The 17,114-nt window shown below is 45.1% G+C and overlaps 1 protein-coding gene across 2 annotated transcripts in view; it reads right to left on the reverse strand.

Annotated features, from left to right (window-relative positions):
* Positions 1-17,114, reverse strand: part of PLEKHH2 (pleckstrin homology, MyTH4 and FERM domain containing H2) — a 626,603-nt gene that overhangs the window by 189,576 nt on the left and 419,913 nt on the right. For both annotated transcript variants that reach the window (XM_085612785.1, XM_085612786.1), the window contains exon 17: positions 7,262-7,370. In XM_085612785.1, the coding sequence (XP_085468911.1) occupies positions 7,262-7,370 (109 nt within the window). The remainder of the gene's footprint in view (positions 1-7,261; positions 7,371-17,114) is intronic.

The following is a 17,114-nucleotide window of genomic DNA, read 5'->3' on the forward strand; positions in this document are numbered from 1 at the left end:
TGAAGAACAGTTCTGCAGTCTGATGTTGCCTCCCAGGCTGCATGGCCTTTGCCCCATAGTTTCCAAAGGGCAGTCTCATTGACTTGAAGGAATGTGAAAAACCTTCTTCAGTCTCTGATGATCTACACTAACTTCACTTGCAGATGGAAACAAACTCCCCAGGGCTTACTTTTATCACTGACACTAAGACACATCATCAGGAGCAGGACGTTCACTACAGAAGCCCAGTGAAATCTTCAGTCCGGTAAACATTGGCTGGGTGGGGCCTGCACATCAATAGTATACATGATAGGACTTGGCTTCTTGACTGAACCCAATATTACGAGTCTCTCGCTCAAAGCAAGGGTCAGCCTGACAGACACTCAATATGCATTGGGGCTCTACCCTCCCGATTTTTTCCAACGCCCACAGTAACAAGTAGTGACTGGCGGGGTTGATGTAAAATTTGCTGATTATCTTCTACTTTTGCGTTTAACTAAATACGTCTGAGCCGAGTTTGGCAAAAGCCAAGGTATTTTATTTCCTGGCTGAGAAAACTGAACCTGGTGTTACAGCATTGTTTTGCCTCCACAATGTAAGATTTGAAAGTGGTTAGTATACACAGTCACTCGTAAGCCTCTAGTCCACTAGGAAGAGAATAGGTTAACATTCGCGAAGACAGGTCACACACTTTTCTTTATGTTTTGTGAAGAAGAAGGGGAGCAATGTATTAGGATGGAAAATGCAATGCATATCTAGTTTAACCATCCTAAAGTAGTAGAGAAGGAGATCTGCACCCAGTTGTCACTAGAAAATTTGTTCCTGATTATTAATCGGTGATCTTCATTATTCTGAATCCTAACCTTCACCATCTAATCGTAATATATGTGAGGAGACAAACAAATTACCCTATAGATGGTAAGAGTATTTTATTAAATACTTTACAGAAGTTGCTTTTCTTGCCTTTGTCTTTTGTGTAACTCCACCTCTTCCCCTACAACCCTCACTGTATTCCTGCAGTATACACCGCATCCACAAGGCAACAAGTTAAAGCAACTTTTGCAAAGCATATCCAGTGGAGGACGAAGAAGGAAGCAAGAGTAAGACAAATACTGGGTCTAGGAAGACTAGGACTCCAAGCAATAAAAATTGCCAGTACGTTTTCGAAACATTACCCCTTTATCCATCTTCCTCAGCCCATCCGGATTTGTAAGGATGTACAAAGTCACTTCCCCCAAGAACACAGGACTCAGTAGTGCAAATAAACTGTACCAAAACACATTCAAACAGAAACGGATGCTAACACCTGAGCTTCATACCAACCAATACCCAACCACAAAACACCTAGGTAGTAGTGAGACAAAGATATGAGGGATGAGACAAAGATATGAGGGATGAAACCAAGTCCAGCCCTAAAAACAATCACTCAATGAAACACCACTGTCCTCAACTCCCGAAGCAGCAACACTCTTATTATAATGACCCTAGATACTCACTGGTCAATCCAAGGGAAACTGGAAACAGTCCTGGGAAATAGAAACTTAAACCCAACAACTTAAAATGGCATTGGAGGGGTCTTACAGTGGAAGTCCCAAATCCAAACAAACAAGGATTCTGAAATATGAAAGTCCTTGTTTTTCCAGTAAGTCAACAAAGCCTGGGGCAAACTTCCAAGGAGTAAAGGGACTTACCTTGGACCAGAAAGAAAAAAACTCAAGAGACAAATGACAAGAAAGGCACCATAGGGGTGAACCCTGGGCCTAGACGCACCACAACCAAGGCTAGATAGAAAGTAAGAAGAAGAGACCACTAAAGGCACCAGTTTCCCCAACCTGCATGGCAAAGTGATAGCAACCAAAAAAGTGAGTTTATCTGTGAGTCAAAGCAATTAGGTATCCTCCAAAGTCTCAAAAGGAGGACCCTGTAAGCCTCACATCAGAGTGGGGAGATCGTAGGGAGGTGAGGGAGAATGCACAACTAGTCACCTGTTGTGGAAAAGTTTAATGATTTGTCAACCAAAGGGACCACCTTTGCCCACTGAACACCCATAGGGGAAGTAGCCAACCCTTTAAGAAATCCACACAAATAATGTACAAGATGAGGAAGGACTGAGTTGCCCCTTCTCCTGTCAACAAAACCAAAATGAGCACAAGCCTTCACGTAGCAAGTGCTCAAAGATAGTATGAACTGCCAAGACCACAACCATAGTGGAACCCTGCAACTACAGCCATACCCATTCAAACTCCAGGCCCTAAGGTAAAGGCAAAAAACCCTCAAGGTGTTAGAAGGAATGCTTGCATTAATCTCAGCAACCAGTGATCACTTAGGCCCATATTCCTACCCATAATTTTGCCCTCTGTATCACTCTAGAGAGAACAGCCATATGTAATCAGTCTTGAGGCTGATCCAATAGGAACAATCCAGCCCAAACTGCCAGGCCAGGTCTTCTCCAGAAAAACACAAGTAAATACCAGAACAGTTTCAGCCTACTTAGGCTTTATCAGAGAGGGATAACTAGAGTCCTGTGGCATGGACCCATGGCTGGGCATACCTGTGAAAATGCCTTCTGTAAGAAAAAAAAAAAAAAAAACAGAGCGATAGAAGGAATACTTGAAATAATCACAGCCACTGAATTTCACTCATGCCACATTTCAAAACATCATTTTTCGATTACGTTGCCTGTCTAGACACAGAAGGGAGCAATCACCAGTGGGGAAGATTAATTCAAGCAATGCTTCCATCCCATGTCGCTTGTTGGGGAGTAAGGCGGCAGGTCACCAGAGGGGAGCAACAATGTAACCAAAGCAAGGAGGTAAAATGGAAGGTGAGCTGGAGGAGCCACAGCCAGATGAAGAAGGATCTGAAACCATGCCAATGTGGACAAGAGGGGACAATTAAGATCACAGATCATGAGACCACCTGAATCTTTTCCAGCACTCTCTGGCGAAGGAGGAGTAGTGGAAATGAATATGAAATCCTCTAAGGCCAGACTAGAGAAAGTGTATACAGCTTTCCAGGCTTCCTGAAACTAAACTTCTAAACAGCACTGGGGCAGGGTAGTGGAATCTCTTAAAGCAAAGAGGTCCAACTATGTGTCCGGGTCTGACGGTTGGATACAGATGTACCTTCAGTAACATGTAATCAAGGACAAGGTGAAGCTATGTTCTTACTAATTCGCACCACTGCAGACTATCCAAATGAACTATCAGATCCAGAATGAACTGCTGCTAATATGACCCCCAGCAGCAACTTCAGTGAAATGGTGATAAAGCCATCTGGGGAGAGATGGAAAGCTGAGAGAAGAGCGAGTCACTGGATTAGTAAGAGGAGCCCCCTACCACAAGGATAACTTCATTGGATCAGGAGAGGTACCTATCAAGGAGGGACAGGAACCAAGGGCATTCTCCCAAGGGAGGGTGGAGAGTAAGATATAACTTGGCAAAAAGGTAAGCACACAATCTAAATACCTGAACAGTCAAGGCAGGAGCAGGTCTGGTCAAAATGAGCAGTCTTAGCAAGTTGTACCTTATACTGAGGATGCTGCACAGACACTCACTCATCTGTGGCTGTGTCTTTTAATAGGCCTTTCCCTGATTGCTAAGTGGTGCCAGGTGGCTAGGTGTGTGAGGGTAAGTACAGGGCTCAACCAGAGCAAAGGCAGAATTTGCTTGCCAGCAACTTGCACCTCTCTGCAAAGCGTGATGTATCTTGAATCCTCTTGCTTTATGTACTGCTTCTCCCCATAATGGCCGAAGTCACCATGGTGCACTTCACACTGCTGCTGGCTCCTGATGCCTCCTCTTCATCTGTGGGTTGTGGTATGACAAGTGCAACGGCGCACAGCCTTTACACCATGGCAGAGCAGCTGATAGGTCTTCAACCTAAAAGCTAACAAGAACAGGTGTACGAGTACTGAGGAGGGGAACACCCTGCTGAGCAAATCCAGAGCCAGGTTATCATGTCCCACACAATACGAGGCTGAAAGGGACAGCAGGTGATCCTCCACCTAAGATCAGATGGCGTCTACATGTGGCCCACCCAAGTTCCCATTCCTCAAAACTGAACATATGTCGCCTAATACGATTTTGAATGTTCATTTGATTTTGTGTACATACTGAGTCATGCTCTCCTTTTGAGCATTCTTTTTATATGTGAATGTATATTTTGAGTGCTGATGTTGTGGATTGATCCCGGTATGAATGTGTAAGTGTGTGAGGTTTTGAGTACGCCTGGGACCTTGTCCAGTATCTTCATAGTTATTCTGAAAATTCCTTTAGCTTTAATTATTTATCTGATTATGTACTGAATTCATTCATCTGAAATTGATTTAATATATCCCAATTTTTTTTTAAAAATTAAAAAATATCATTACATCTAAATTGTTTTCTTGATTATGCTTTGACTCTATTGTTTGTTCCCTCCCCTTGCCTTAGTCCTAGTGTTGATCTATTCAATAACGATACGTTGTACGTTTGCAAAATTACAGGTAGAGACCCTTTCTTTGTATCTATTTTGCCTTTTCCCCTGAATCTCTACCTTCATTCACGCTACAGGGGTTCGCCTCGTTGTATTGGTTCATGCAGATAGGACTCGAGTTGGCAGATTCTTGCTTAAGTCAAAGCTGGCCGCTTCATGCCCCTTGATGATTGATATAGGCTTTGGTAACTTAGTTGTCTGTCCTGCACAATTATGTGCCCCTGACCCAAAAAAACACACAAAGTAGCAGAGAATGAAGACAATCCAACCAGGAACAATTGCCCTGAAAGTGTGGCAATCCAAGTGGTCCCCAGTTGCACTCATCCGTAGTCAAACAATCAAATTGGCAGGGACAGAGGAATGCTTTTCACGGAACGCCCCTGAAGCAATCAGAATTTATTCCAGGGGATAGACCACAGCGCCAGTCACTGATAGGGAAGCTACATAATTCTGGGACTCTGGCAGAAAAAAGTTGAACCATGAGAGGTCTGATGTGGAACCAAGCCCAAAGCTCAACTTCAGTAGTAGCAGCAGTGATGTCATGAACTCACAACCAGTCCCTTATGTTCACCAAAGGAAGTACCAGCAAGATTCTCAGAGAGGACTGGAGAACCAACCACCTGCTCTCCAGGAGGGAGACAGTCAGGCCAGTTCTGAAAATGGCCACAATAAACTGTCAAGACTGAGTTGGAATCAGGGTTGACTTTTCTGTATTCAGCAATACCCCAGCTTCCTACAACACATCTAGGTGTCCAGCTCATCTAAGAAAAAAAAAGAGAAAAAAGTCCTGCAAATTAGGGAACATCCGTACCCTTTCCAATTGCAAAGAAGCCACATCAGAAGCTAATGCTTTGGTTAAGACTGGAGGTCCAAAGGAGAGACCAAAGACTGTGATTTGGAAATGACAGGAGCCCAATGCAAACTGCAGGAACCCCTGACAGTCTAGATGGACAAGGGCATTGAAGTAGGAATGCTGCATGTCTAGAGTCAACAGAAAGCCCCTGTAGACATCAAGAGAATCACTGACTGTAGGCACACAATCATTAAGGGGATGTGACAAGCATACTGATTCACTACTTTTAAGCACAGGATTAGATGAAAGTCACACTTAACTGAGGACAAGCAAGAGGGTGTTATAGAAGCTCAGACTTCCGGGCTTGTGGAGCCATGTGATGGCCTCCTAAAATAGAGCCAATACCATTTGACAAAGCCCGCCACAGGACAGGATCATGAGGGATTGACCTACTCCCACATTCCAGCCCTCAACAGCTGTTAACACCCTTCTCTACATCTACAACATAACACTGAAGAATCATGTATATTGTTATTCTCTTCTGAAAATTATGTGGCAAATGATTGGTTATGTGCCAATGTGCTAATGTTGTAGTATTTGCTACACCTAGAGATCACATAATTTTAGTGACCCACATGATATATGAGATGCATGTGAGGCTAATTCTCCAGTTGACCTAAGACAGGTTAACATGGTAATATTGGAAAGATCAGTTGTAGGATAATGGTTTTGTTATGTCTGCTTATAGGCCCCCTGTGCGACAGGCTAAACGCTCAAGAGTACACTGTGTCCGGGTGCTTTTAGAGCTGTACACCATGCTTTTTAAATTCCAGATAAACTGACTAGGGGAGCTCCTACTGGCTCCACAAACTAGATTTTTACTAGTCGGCCTTTTAGTGCTGTGTAGTATAAAGTACATTGAAATATGCCAAGTTCTCATATAAAATGGGCACATCCTCTCCTAACATAAATCAACATCTTTCTTACAAAAATTGTGTTTTTGGACCCTGTGCTAAGTCTCCCTCATCCAAGCCTAGGGTCTCCTGAAGAAGATATTTGCAATTGAAATGATTTCAGTTGTTCAGTTTTTGTAAGAAGCTAATATTTTAGATATGGATTGACATCATGTTGTAACTAGGCCAATGTTTCTGCTAATCTTTGGGAATAACAAATCAGCAAAGTGAGTAAGGCATAATGAAGTCTCTTTTTTAAATACATGGTTTAAATTTACTTTAATCTCAAATGAGATTTGAGACTGCAGTATGTAAACAATCTGATTTAGTGAATTAATGTAAAAAAAGCTTCTGCCACAGTGCTTAATTTGAGTCAGTGGTTTCCGGTGTTCAGCACCAGCACTTCATTGTCAACACAGGTGCTTGTGACAGTCCGCCACATGGTGGAGGTGTCTGGCTAATTTAGAGATGACCACAACAACAGTAAATTATAAATTCAATATACAAGCCATTCTTATAGCTTTGGAGGCCTGAAATAGTCAAAATTGTCACACTTGTAGGATTGTGAAGGTTAGTAGTTGTGTTATTACTATCAATGGCAGTGGCAATGTGTGGTGCAGGCTGCAGTGGCCTCCTGGCGAGAGCCCTGGCACTTATTTTTGTAAAAGTTAGCCACTGTTCTGCCACAATTGATATAGTGGTTAGCTGTCACCTTTTATACATTTCAGTATGCTGGCATATGCACATTGCTAGGTACCATATTCACACAAATCTGCTTTTGTAATCTTTTATTCTTTGTGTATTTGTTAACAAAAAGGTCACCTGTTGATGGAATTATACAGTCAAAAATTTCAGGAACAGAGACACCAACAAATGTCATCACTATAATGTCACCAATTATGGGTAAGTCAAATGTACGTCACAGCTACTCACAGAAAATTGTAGGTGAATTGGATACTACACCAATAATCAACAAAAAATGTACATTATTTAAATTAGTAAGATTCAAATATTCAGTATATTGTTCCTCATGAAATCTGGTTTGAAAGTAACAACTTACATGGCTCCTCTTCTAAACTCATAAGCTTGCAAACAAGTTGTTCAAATTCTGATCCAACTGAAACATTGGCGCTTCCAGCAGCAACGGTCAGGTGATAAAGCCAGGTGTCCTAAGAAAATAACAAATATATTTTCAACAGAAAACTATAACCTGAAACCAGGTTCTAAGCTAAAACCTTCCTGTCATAATTCTACAATTATAGAAAATGTCAAAATATGCTGTTGCAGAAAATTGCAGAAATCACGTTTTTTTCATTGATAAAGTAAAATGTCAGTAAAATGCAAAGAGAAATGTATTACAATATTAAAAAATGTATTTGCCAGATGGTATGTGGTGCTTGCAAAGCATATTTCCAAAATTCTATCCCCCTTCATCGGTGCAACCTTTCGTCTGCAGTTGGAATGTGTGTTTGCTAACACTAAGGCTATTTTTCCACCTCACAGGGCATATTGTTCTGCAAATGGTTCATGACCTGGGAATAAACACAGAACTATGACTTATTAGTGTATGATTTTAGCACATTTACACAGCCACCACTGAGGAACTGCTCTAAATGTTGTGTGGGGTTAAGGGAAGAAGAGAGCCCACCTAGTGGTGGAAGCTGTATCACCGGCGGTGGCGTGATACCATCTCATTCTGCCGTTCTGCTTCACAGCAGAGAACAGGACTTTTCCACATACCCTAACACAGACATTCTCTAATGAGTAGCTTGTGAGCTACGGGTAGTTCTCCTGCTACCTGTAAGTAACTCTCCTGAATGCAGCCCAGCCTAACAAATTAGAAACTTTTGACTGGCTGAATTAATATTTATATAAATAAATTGAAAACAGTGTCTTCAAGAAAATGTGGGTATTTTAGAACCCACAAGCTAATTTTTGATGAAAAACGGTTGAATTTCCAAAATATATTTATAGCTAATATTAAGGGATAAATCATGTGGCACTTGGGCGACTTATTATTAACATTACTATCTTGGTGACGGGCATTACAGCTATGGCTGTTATGTATTACCCATGCAAAGGCATTTCAAATTGCAAAGCCTTTTCCACATTACTGCTGGCAACCATGCCTAATGCAGGGAACCTTGCATAGGGTGGCCAATAATGTAATCTTGTCTGAAGTGGTCACTATTACAACATTAATAATATTAGTAGTTCGGGATGCTTTTCATTAATTATAAGTAGCAATTATAACAGAAAATGTTGGAGACCCCTGACCTAGCACATAAATACAATAGTTGTTTAATAGAATATGAAGGACAAAAAAATCCTGAGGCCAAAATATTGTGGCAAAAATATCAAGGATCAAAATATTGAGAAGGTAAGTGCAGATAAGCAAGTATAGATTTAGGGCCTGATTAAGAGTTTGGTGGTCGTTGGCACAAGAATGTTAGTCTCTTCTATGAGCCTAACAGACCGCCACTGTCAGACCGCCGCACAATCTCCCGCCAGACCAAAATTGAAGTCCTAATATGGCATGCTGTCGCACCACGGGTTTCGCGGTCCTACAACAGACAGCGCACTGCACGTTCTGCTGTAGGATCACCAAACTCGCACTCAGCCCCTTACTCTTTTATGGCATGATTAGGAGTTCGGCACTCCTATTGTGATGGAGGTTCACCCAAGCCGCACTGTGCGACCGCCCGCAGTATTACGACTGTGGCAGTTGGACCGCCACAGGACCGTTGCGACCGCCAGGGATACAGGATCCGGGGGAGGTTCTGCAGCGGTTGGAGGCAGAAATGTACTGGCAGTGCCGCGCCGGCACCGCCGAGTATATTTTGAGTTTCCTCACCCCCACCCTTTACATGGCGGTGAGCCCACCATGAAAAGGGTGGCGGTGGGGCAACTAAGCCCTCTGCCGCCTCAGGGCCAACGGGGTGCATGCGGGTGGCACATGTAGTGCCCCCCAGGATTTGCACCCTCAGTTCCTGCAGGTGCAGTCGGCACTCTGGTAGTGGCGGTCTGCATGCTAGGCTCTATTATGATATATATATTACATATATATAACCTACTGGCAGTCACCAGTAGGTAGTAATAGATAGGACCTAGTTTCCATTTTTTTTTTTCCCAATAACTTTGGCGCCGGTTGACGAATCTTTGCGAAACTTTCAAAACTAGTGGGGCGCTCCAGTCAGCTCCCGTCTTGAAAGTTTCGGGGTGATTCATCAAGCACGGGCTGAGAAAAAAGGGGGGTCCCAAAACACGTTTTTCGCAAGTTATCTTCCATAGGAAACGTTAACCAAAGCTACAGTCCGAACTGCTGAACAGAATTACACCAAATTTGGCAAAAAGGTAGCCCTTGGTTCAGAAAGAGTCCTTTTTGTTAAATGGTGTAAATCCGTTCAGTAGTTCCTGAGAAATTAGAAAAAGAAAATGTTTCGATATCTACGGCCATGGTGGGTTCGCAAACCCTCCCGAGCATGATCTTCACTGTGATTGGCTGCCAACACTCCAAACCAGGAAGTGTTGGTAGCCATCTTGTGACTCGGTAGAACCGAGTCACAAGAAAACAGTGAAAAAACAAGAAGGGGGCAGGGTAGAAACACCCTGACCCCCTAGGCCGGCTCGGGGGCCCCACAAGGACCCCCAGGGCCAAAATAAGCATTTAAAAAAAAAAGCGATCAAATTTGTGCTGGGGACCCGGGGGCACTGAAAAACAATGTGTGGGGGGTCCCAATCCCCTTCACGCTGCCCTGGGGACCGCCACCTCCCCAGGGCTTCATTTATGAGTGGCGGGGTGCATTTTAGCAGCTCCCCGTGTGGAAAAGCAATGCCGGCTCCAGCAGGAGGCATGGAGCCGGTGGGACCGTGTGGGCATTGGGGTCCCCCCCGCGGTCCCCAACGGAAAGGGCTGGCACCGGGGAATGGGGTCTCCAGGGCCAGAAGAGGCCCAGGAGGGGGGCCACGCAGCCCCCCTCCATCAATAAATAAAAATGGATATAAAAAAAATTAGGCACAGCCCCGGGGGATGGGGTCCCCGGGGCCACTAAAGGCCTATGGAGTAAGGAGGGGGGCCACGCAGCCCCCCTTGTTTAGAAATACTTTTTTTAAAAAAACTAAATTTGGCCATGCCTCGGGGGATGGGGTCCCCGGGGCCAAAATTGACCTCGGGAAGGGGGCCACGTCGCCCCCTTCCTGTTTTTTTTTTATTTAAAAAAAGAGCAGGTCCTGTGTGATGGGGTCCACAGGACCCCAATTAATGTAAAAGAAGGGGGCCCACACAGCCCCCCTTGTAAAATAAAATAAGGAAAAAGAGAGCCGGCATCGCTGCAGAGACCCCCGACCCCTAACTGCAGCACTCAGCAAACTCACCCCCTGGCATGCTGTAAGTTGGGGAAATCATTTTCCTTGCATACTGAGGGTCCCTGGGGGCCAACTAGCCCACCAGGTATCTCCAGTATGCGCCAGGGAGCTGCATGGCAGAGCGGTGTTCAGAGGCCATGCCCCTTTTTACACCTCTCTGCAACGCAGCTCTGTGGCACTTACTGGAGGTACATGGTGGGCTAGTTGGCCCCCAGGGACCCTCGGGACTCAAGGGGAATACCCCAATTTACAACATACCAGGGGGTGCATTTGCACAGCGGTGCAAGGAGGAGGCGGGCCTGACATAGCAAGTGTGCAAACGCACCCACTGGCACATTGTAAATTGGGGGATTAAATCCCCTTCAATCCTGAGGGTCCCTGGGGCGAACTCGCCCACCAGGTACCTCCAGTAAGCGCCACAGAGCTGCGTTGTAGAGAGGTGGTCTGAGGCAACACCCCTTTTAACACCTCTCTGCAACGCAGCTCTGTGGCACTTATTGGAGATACCTAGTGGGCTAGTTGGACCCCAGGGACCCCAAGGATTCAAGGAGACTTAATCCCCCAATTTAAAACGCGCCACGGGGTGCATTTGCACACTTGTCTAACCAGGCCCCGTCCCCTCCCGAAATCCACTGTGCAAACACGCCCAGTGGCACGTTTTAAGTTTAGTGATTAATTGCCCTTCAATCCTGAGGATCCCGGGGGGCCAACTAGCCCACCAGGTACCTCCAGTAAGCGCCACAGGGCTGCGTTGCAGAGAGGTGGTCCGAGGCCACGCCCCTTTTTACACCACTCTGCAACGCAGCTCTGTGGTGCTTACTGGAGGTAGCTGGTGGGATAGTTGGGCCCCCAGGGACCCTCAGGACTCAAGAGGATTTAATACCCCAATTTACAATGCACCAGGGGGCGCATTTGCACAGTGGTGCAGGGAAGGGGCGTGGCCTGATGTGACAAGTGTGCAAACCCGCCCTGTTGCGTGTTTTAAGTTGGGGGATTAAGTTCTCTTGAATCCTGAGGGTCCCTGTGGGCCAACTAGCCCACCAGGTACCTCCAGTAAGCGCCAAGGAGCTGCGTTGCAGCGAGGTGGTCCAAGGCCACGATCCCTTATTACACCACACTGCAATGCAACTCTGTGGTGCTTACTGGAGGTAGATGGTGGTACGTCCAGTAAGCACCACAGAGTTGCATATCAAAAAAGTGTAAAAAGGGGCGTGGCCTCGGACCACCTCTCTGCAATGCAGCTCTGAGGCACTTACTGGAGGTACCTGGTGGGCTAGTTGGCCCCCAGGGACCCTCAGGATTCAAGGGGATTTAATACGCCAACTTAAAACCTGCCAGGGGGGCACGTTTGGACAGTGGTGAAGGGAGGGGGCGGGGCCTGATATGACATGTGTGTACTTATGCAATCAATCCGCCAAAACCCAAGAACTTATAAAATTACCATGCACTCTCCTTGCAGCAAACTTATCATCCAGTCACTACCCATGCACTCATGCAATGACCCATGCACTAACTCCACTGCTACAATACCCTGAGCACTACCCATGCAGTCCAGCCATCGCCCTGTCACTATCCATGCACTCCAATCACCCAGCGAGCACCATGTACTTATCCAATCACTCTGCCAAAACCCAAGCACTTATAAATTTACCATCCACTCTCCTTGCAGTACTCTAATCATCCAGTCAGTACCCATGTACTCATGCACTAACTCGTGGCAAATACAGAGGAGGTCATGCTAATCACAGGGGTACCCCAACGCATAGTGTTCCCTAGTGTATGTAGGCGTTTCACTGTATTCTAAGTGTATTTTAGCATAGCACTGGCTCTAGACCTGGTTAGTCAGAGTCAGTTACCACTAGTACCTGTCAGCAAAAAGTTGGGGGCACAGGAGGACTTTCTGCTCCTCTGTTGGTTCTTTCTGCACATCTCTTGCTTCTTCCTGCACTTTTCTACATCTTTCTGGACTTCTGTTGCCGCTTTCTGCATTTGTCTTGCTTCTTTCTGCGCTTTTCTTCCTCTTTCTTCACATGTCCTACCTTTGGAGGCATAGTTAGAAATTAGCATTTAAAAAACCTTTGAAATTCACTGAAAAAAAATCACAGATTTCAGGGACGTTATAGTTAGTTGGACAAAACCAAAGAACTTCGTCCGTTATAGTTAGTTCAGCTAACTATAACTCGCGCCTCCGCAATGCACTGCTGATGATGTCACATTACATCCTTCATGACATGGTCTATGACATCACTGATGACATCTCGAATGACATCACTGGTGACATCATCCAGTGACTGTGTTTCTATAAAGTCTCTGGTTTTGTACAAAAAAAGCAAAAAATACACTATTCACTTAAAATAACCAAGATCTGAAGGTGGCAGTCATCAGACTGTGGCAGAAACTTTACAGATAGCCCATCTTCTGAAGCAAAAGAAGCACATGCACATAAGTTAATACCTGGTGCACCAGTCTTCTATAACAAGCAGAAATTGTCATGCTGGGAGGTTAGGGGGTCCATGCAAGCCATACCTCGCTGCACTCCCCCGGGTGTCTAGTTTTCAGAAATCTGTGGGTTTTGTAGGTTTCCAAGGGTAGGAGCCGAGCCTGGGGCCAAAAACCCAGGTGAAGCCCCTTGCAAAACCAGGCTGTTTTGTGATAAGTAATTTTGATGTCCCCTCAATACGTTTTGGGCTCTTGCCTGTCGAGGGTACTTGGCGAGGGTACTTGACCCACCCACACGAGTGAGGTACCATTTTTATTGGGAGACCTGGGGAACGCTGGGTGGTACAAAATTTGTGGATCTACACAGATTCCAGAACTTTCCACCACAGAAATGTGAGGACAATCTGGTTTTTATTTTTACAAAGTTTGAGGTTTGCAAGGAAGTCTGGGTAACAGAACCTGGTTAGAGCCAGACAAGCACCCCATCCTGGATGCCCATGGGTGTCTAGTTTTAAAAAATGTATAGGTTTCCTAAGTTTCGCTAGGTGCTGGCAGAGTTAGGATTCAAAATCTACAGCTAGACACTTTGCAAAAAAGGGTAGGTTTTCACTGTTAAAATTTGGTGTGTCCACTTTGCATTTTGGGCCGTTTCCTGTCGCGGGCACTAGGTCTACCCACACAAGTGAGGTAACATTTTTCTCATTAGACTTTGGGGAATGCGGGGTGGGTGGAATTTTGTGGATCCACGCAGATTCCAGAACTTTCCATCACAGAAATGTGAGAAAAATGAGTTTTTTTTGTTACAAAGTTTGAGGTTTGCCAGGGATTCTGGTTAACAGAACCTGGTGAGAGCCAGACAAGTCATGCCATCCTGGATTTCCCTCTGTGTCTAGTTTTAAAAATGTATAGGTTTGCTAGGTTTCCCTAAGTGCCGGCAGAGCTAGGGTTCAAAATCTACAGCTAGGCACTTTGCAAAAAAAGGGTCAGTTTTCACAGTGAAAATGTGGTGTGCCCACGTTGCCTTTTGGGCCGTTTCCTGTCGGGGGCACTAGGCCTACTCACACAAGTGAGTTACCATGTTTCTCTGAAGACTGAGGAATGCGGGGTGGGTGGAATTGTGGGGATCCATGCAGATTTCAGAACTTTGCACCACAGAAATGTGAAGAAAATGTTTTTATTTTACAAAGTTTGAGGTTTGCAAGGGATTCTGGATAACAGAACCTGGTGAGAACAACACAAGTCACCCCATCATTGATTCCCCTGTGTGTCTAGTTTTAAAACATCTATAAGTTTGGTAGGTTTCCCTAGGTACCGACAGAGCTAGGGTTCAAAATCTACAGCTAGGCACTTCTGCAAAAAAGTGTCAATGTTCACTGTGAAAATGTGATGTATTCACGTTGCGTTTTGGAACGTTTTCTGTTGTGGGCACTAGGCCTACCCACCCAAGTGAGGCACTATGTTTCTCGGGAGACTTTGGGGAATGAGGGGTGGGTGGAATTTTGTGGATCCACGCACATTCCAAAACTTTCTATCACAGAAACGTGAGGAAAATTTGTTTTTGATTTTACAAAGTTTGAGGTTTGAAAGGGATTCTGGGTAAGAAAACCTGGTGTGAGCCAGACAAGTCACCCCATCCCGGTTTCCCCTGGGTGTCTACTTTTCAAAAATGTATAGGTTTGCTATGTTTCCCTAGGTGCCGGCAGAGCTAGGGTTCAAAACTACAGCTAGGCACTTTGCAAAAAAAGGGTCAGTTTTCACTGTAAAAATGAAGTGTGTCCACGTTGCGTTTTGAGCCGTTTCCTGTCGCGGGCCCTAGGCCTATCCACACAAGTGAAGTACCATTTTTATCAGGAGACTTAGGGTAACAGAGAATTGTAGAGCAACTGTTATTACCTATTGACTTTCAATGCATTTCTGCCTTCCAAATGAAAGACAATGGGGCCGATTCCGATCCGGGTCGGAAGGACACCGAACGTGATCCGGCCGGAAAAACTGTGAGCCGTACGCGTGTTTTTCGCCCGACTCGTACAGCTGTACAAGTGAGCAAGTACGATGCGAGCTACGTGAAATTCACCGACCGAGTCGTTCCCGGGTCTGAACCGCTCCATACGTCTCGGTCGGAAGCTAACCGTGGCGTGCAATGAATGCGATTTATGACCGAGCCATTACAATGCACGCGTCGGACAGCCTGTGTGAGCCAGAGAGTCCGGCTCGCAAAACGTCTGTGTGGTTGCCTATGGGGGTCCGCGTCGGACCCCCTGTCACCCGCAGCCCTACGACTCGGACACAGGGGGAGACACAAGGGTTCCCCCAACACAGGCATGTACGGTGCAGATGGCACCGATGCGTACCCACTGTAGGGGGCACCCTTGCGCGAGTCATACCCATTCAGTCAATGGGAGCCCATGTACGAGTCGTACAACCGGCTCCCATTGGCTTCTATGGGAGTCCGACCGAACCGAGTCTGGCAGCATACGGCCGCATCGTACTCACTCGGTCGGACTGCAGGACTCCGGCTCAATTGGAAAACACTCCGGATCCGGCTGGGTCGGAGTGCTTTCCAACCCGGAATCGGCACCACTGTGTCAAAAAGAAGTCACTTTGAAAAATGTGCTATAATTCTCATGCTAGCATGTGTACTCACAATTTCGTAAATGTGCAAATAGCTACTGTTTCTAAACTCTATATTTTGTTCCAATTTCAAAAATACAAAGGTGTCTTTCATCACGAGTTTACTATATATACACCGGTACATAATAAAAAAACATTGCAAGACGCTGCTCAGTTATTGGCTCTGGGTTCGTCGGGTTCTTGGTGAACCTACAAGTCCTATATATCCCCACAACCAGAAAGGTCCAGCGGATGTAACGGTATATTGCTTTCAATCATCTGTCATAATTAAAAGAAGTTACAGGTGAAAACGTTGGAACAAATGGCTGTTTTTTTCAACTCATTTTCAATTTTTCCCATTTTCAATTGTTAGTTTCTATAAAGAAACCTTGAAGGATCTACACAAATGACCCCTAGCTGAATTCAGAATGTTGTCTACTTTTCTAAACTGTATAGCTTTCCAGGATTCATTATTGCTTTTATGCCTATTCCTTCCATTAACTGGAAGAAGGTTGAAAGCACAAAAAATAGCAAAAATAGGCTATGTCCTAGTAAAATGTAAAAACTGTGTAAAAAAATGTTGGTTTTGACAAAAGTCTGTCAGTCCCTGAAAGCTGGAAAAATTGTGATTTCAGCCCCACAAACCCTTTGTTGATACCATTTGCAGGGAGAAAAAAAATAAAAAACGCTTTTATTTGCAGCACTTGTTTCCCATTTCCCCCCCCCCCCCCAAATAAAAGTTTAACTGTATTTTGGCTAATTTCTGGGTCCCCTCCAGGGCAATCCACAAACCCTGGGTACCTTTAGAATCTCCATGATATTGGTAGAATATGATGCAAATTTGGTGTGGATACCTTATGTGGTCACAAAATTACAGGGCCCCAAGCTCGAACTACCCCAAATAGCCAAAAAAAGGCTTAGCACGGGGGGGGAAAAGGCCTAGCAGCGAAGGGGTTAAAAGTATGAACTATATTTAATATCCAAGTTTATTATTTGTCAAAGCTCACTATGCCTACAACCACGCTTGTTCCTTCCCCCTTTTTTTTATTTATTAACTGTTGGACCCGTCATCCTTGGCGTGGTTTTCCCCAACATTTTGTCTTCAATCCTCTTGTCTTTGCTGACTTTGTTTTTCTGGTCCTAGGATTCTGCACACTTTACCACTGCTAACCAGTGCTAAAGTGCTTGTGCTCTCTCCCTGAAATATGGTAACATTGGCTCCCTCCCAACTGGCACATTTAATTTACTGGTAAGACCATAGTAAGGTGGTACTGCCTATACCCACGGCATGTAAATTAAGTGCTACCAGTATGCCGGCAGCACATCTTGCGCCACCAACTTAAGTAGTGTTCTAATTATGTCCAATTCAGGGCTGTGTGGGCCTTTTTACATTACCATTTCAACCTGTCAAAAAAAACCTTTTCCAGGCCTAAACTTCCCTTTTTAATACATATAAGTCACGCCTAGGGTAGGCTCTAAACAGCCCATAGGGCAGGGTG

This window comes from Triturus cristatus, chromosome 6 (genome assembly GCF_964204655.1).
Source record: "Triturus cristatus chromosome 6, aTriCri1.1, whole genome shotgun sequence".
NCBI lineage: Eukaryota > Metazoa > Chordata > Amphibia > Caudata > Salamandridae > Triturus > Triturus cristatus.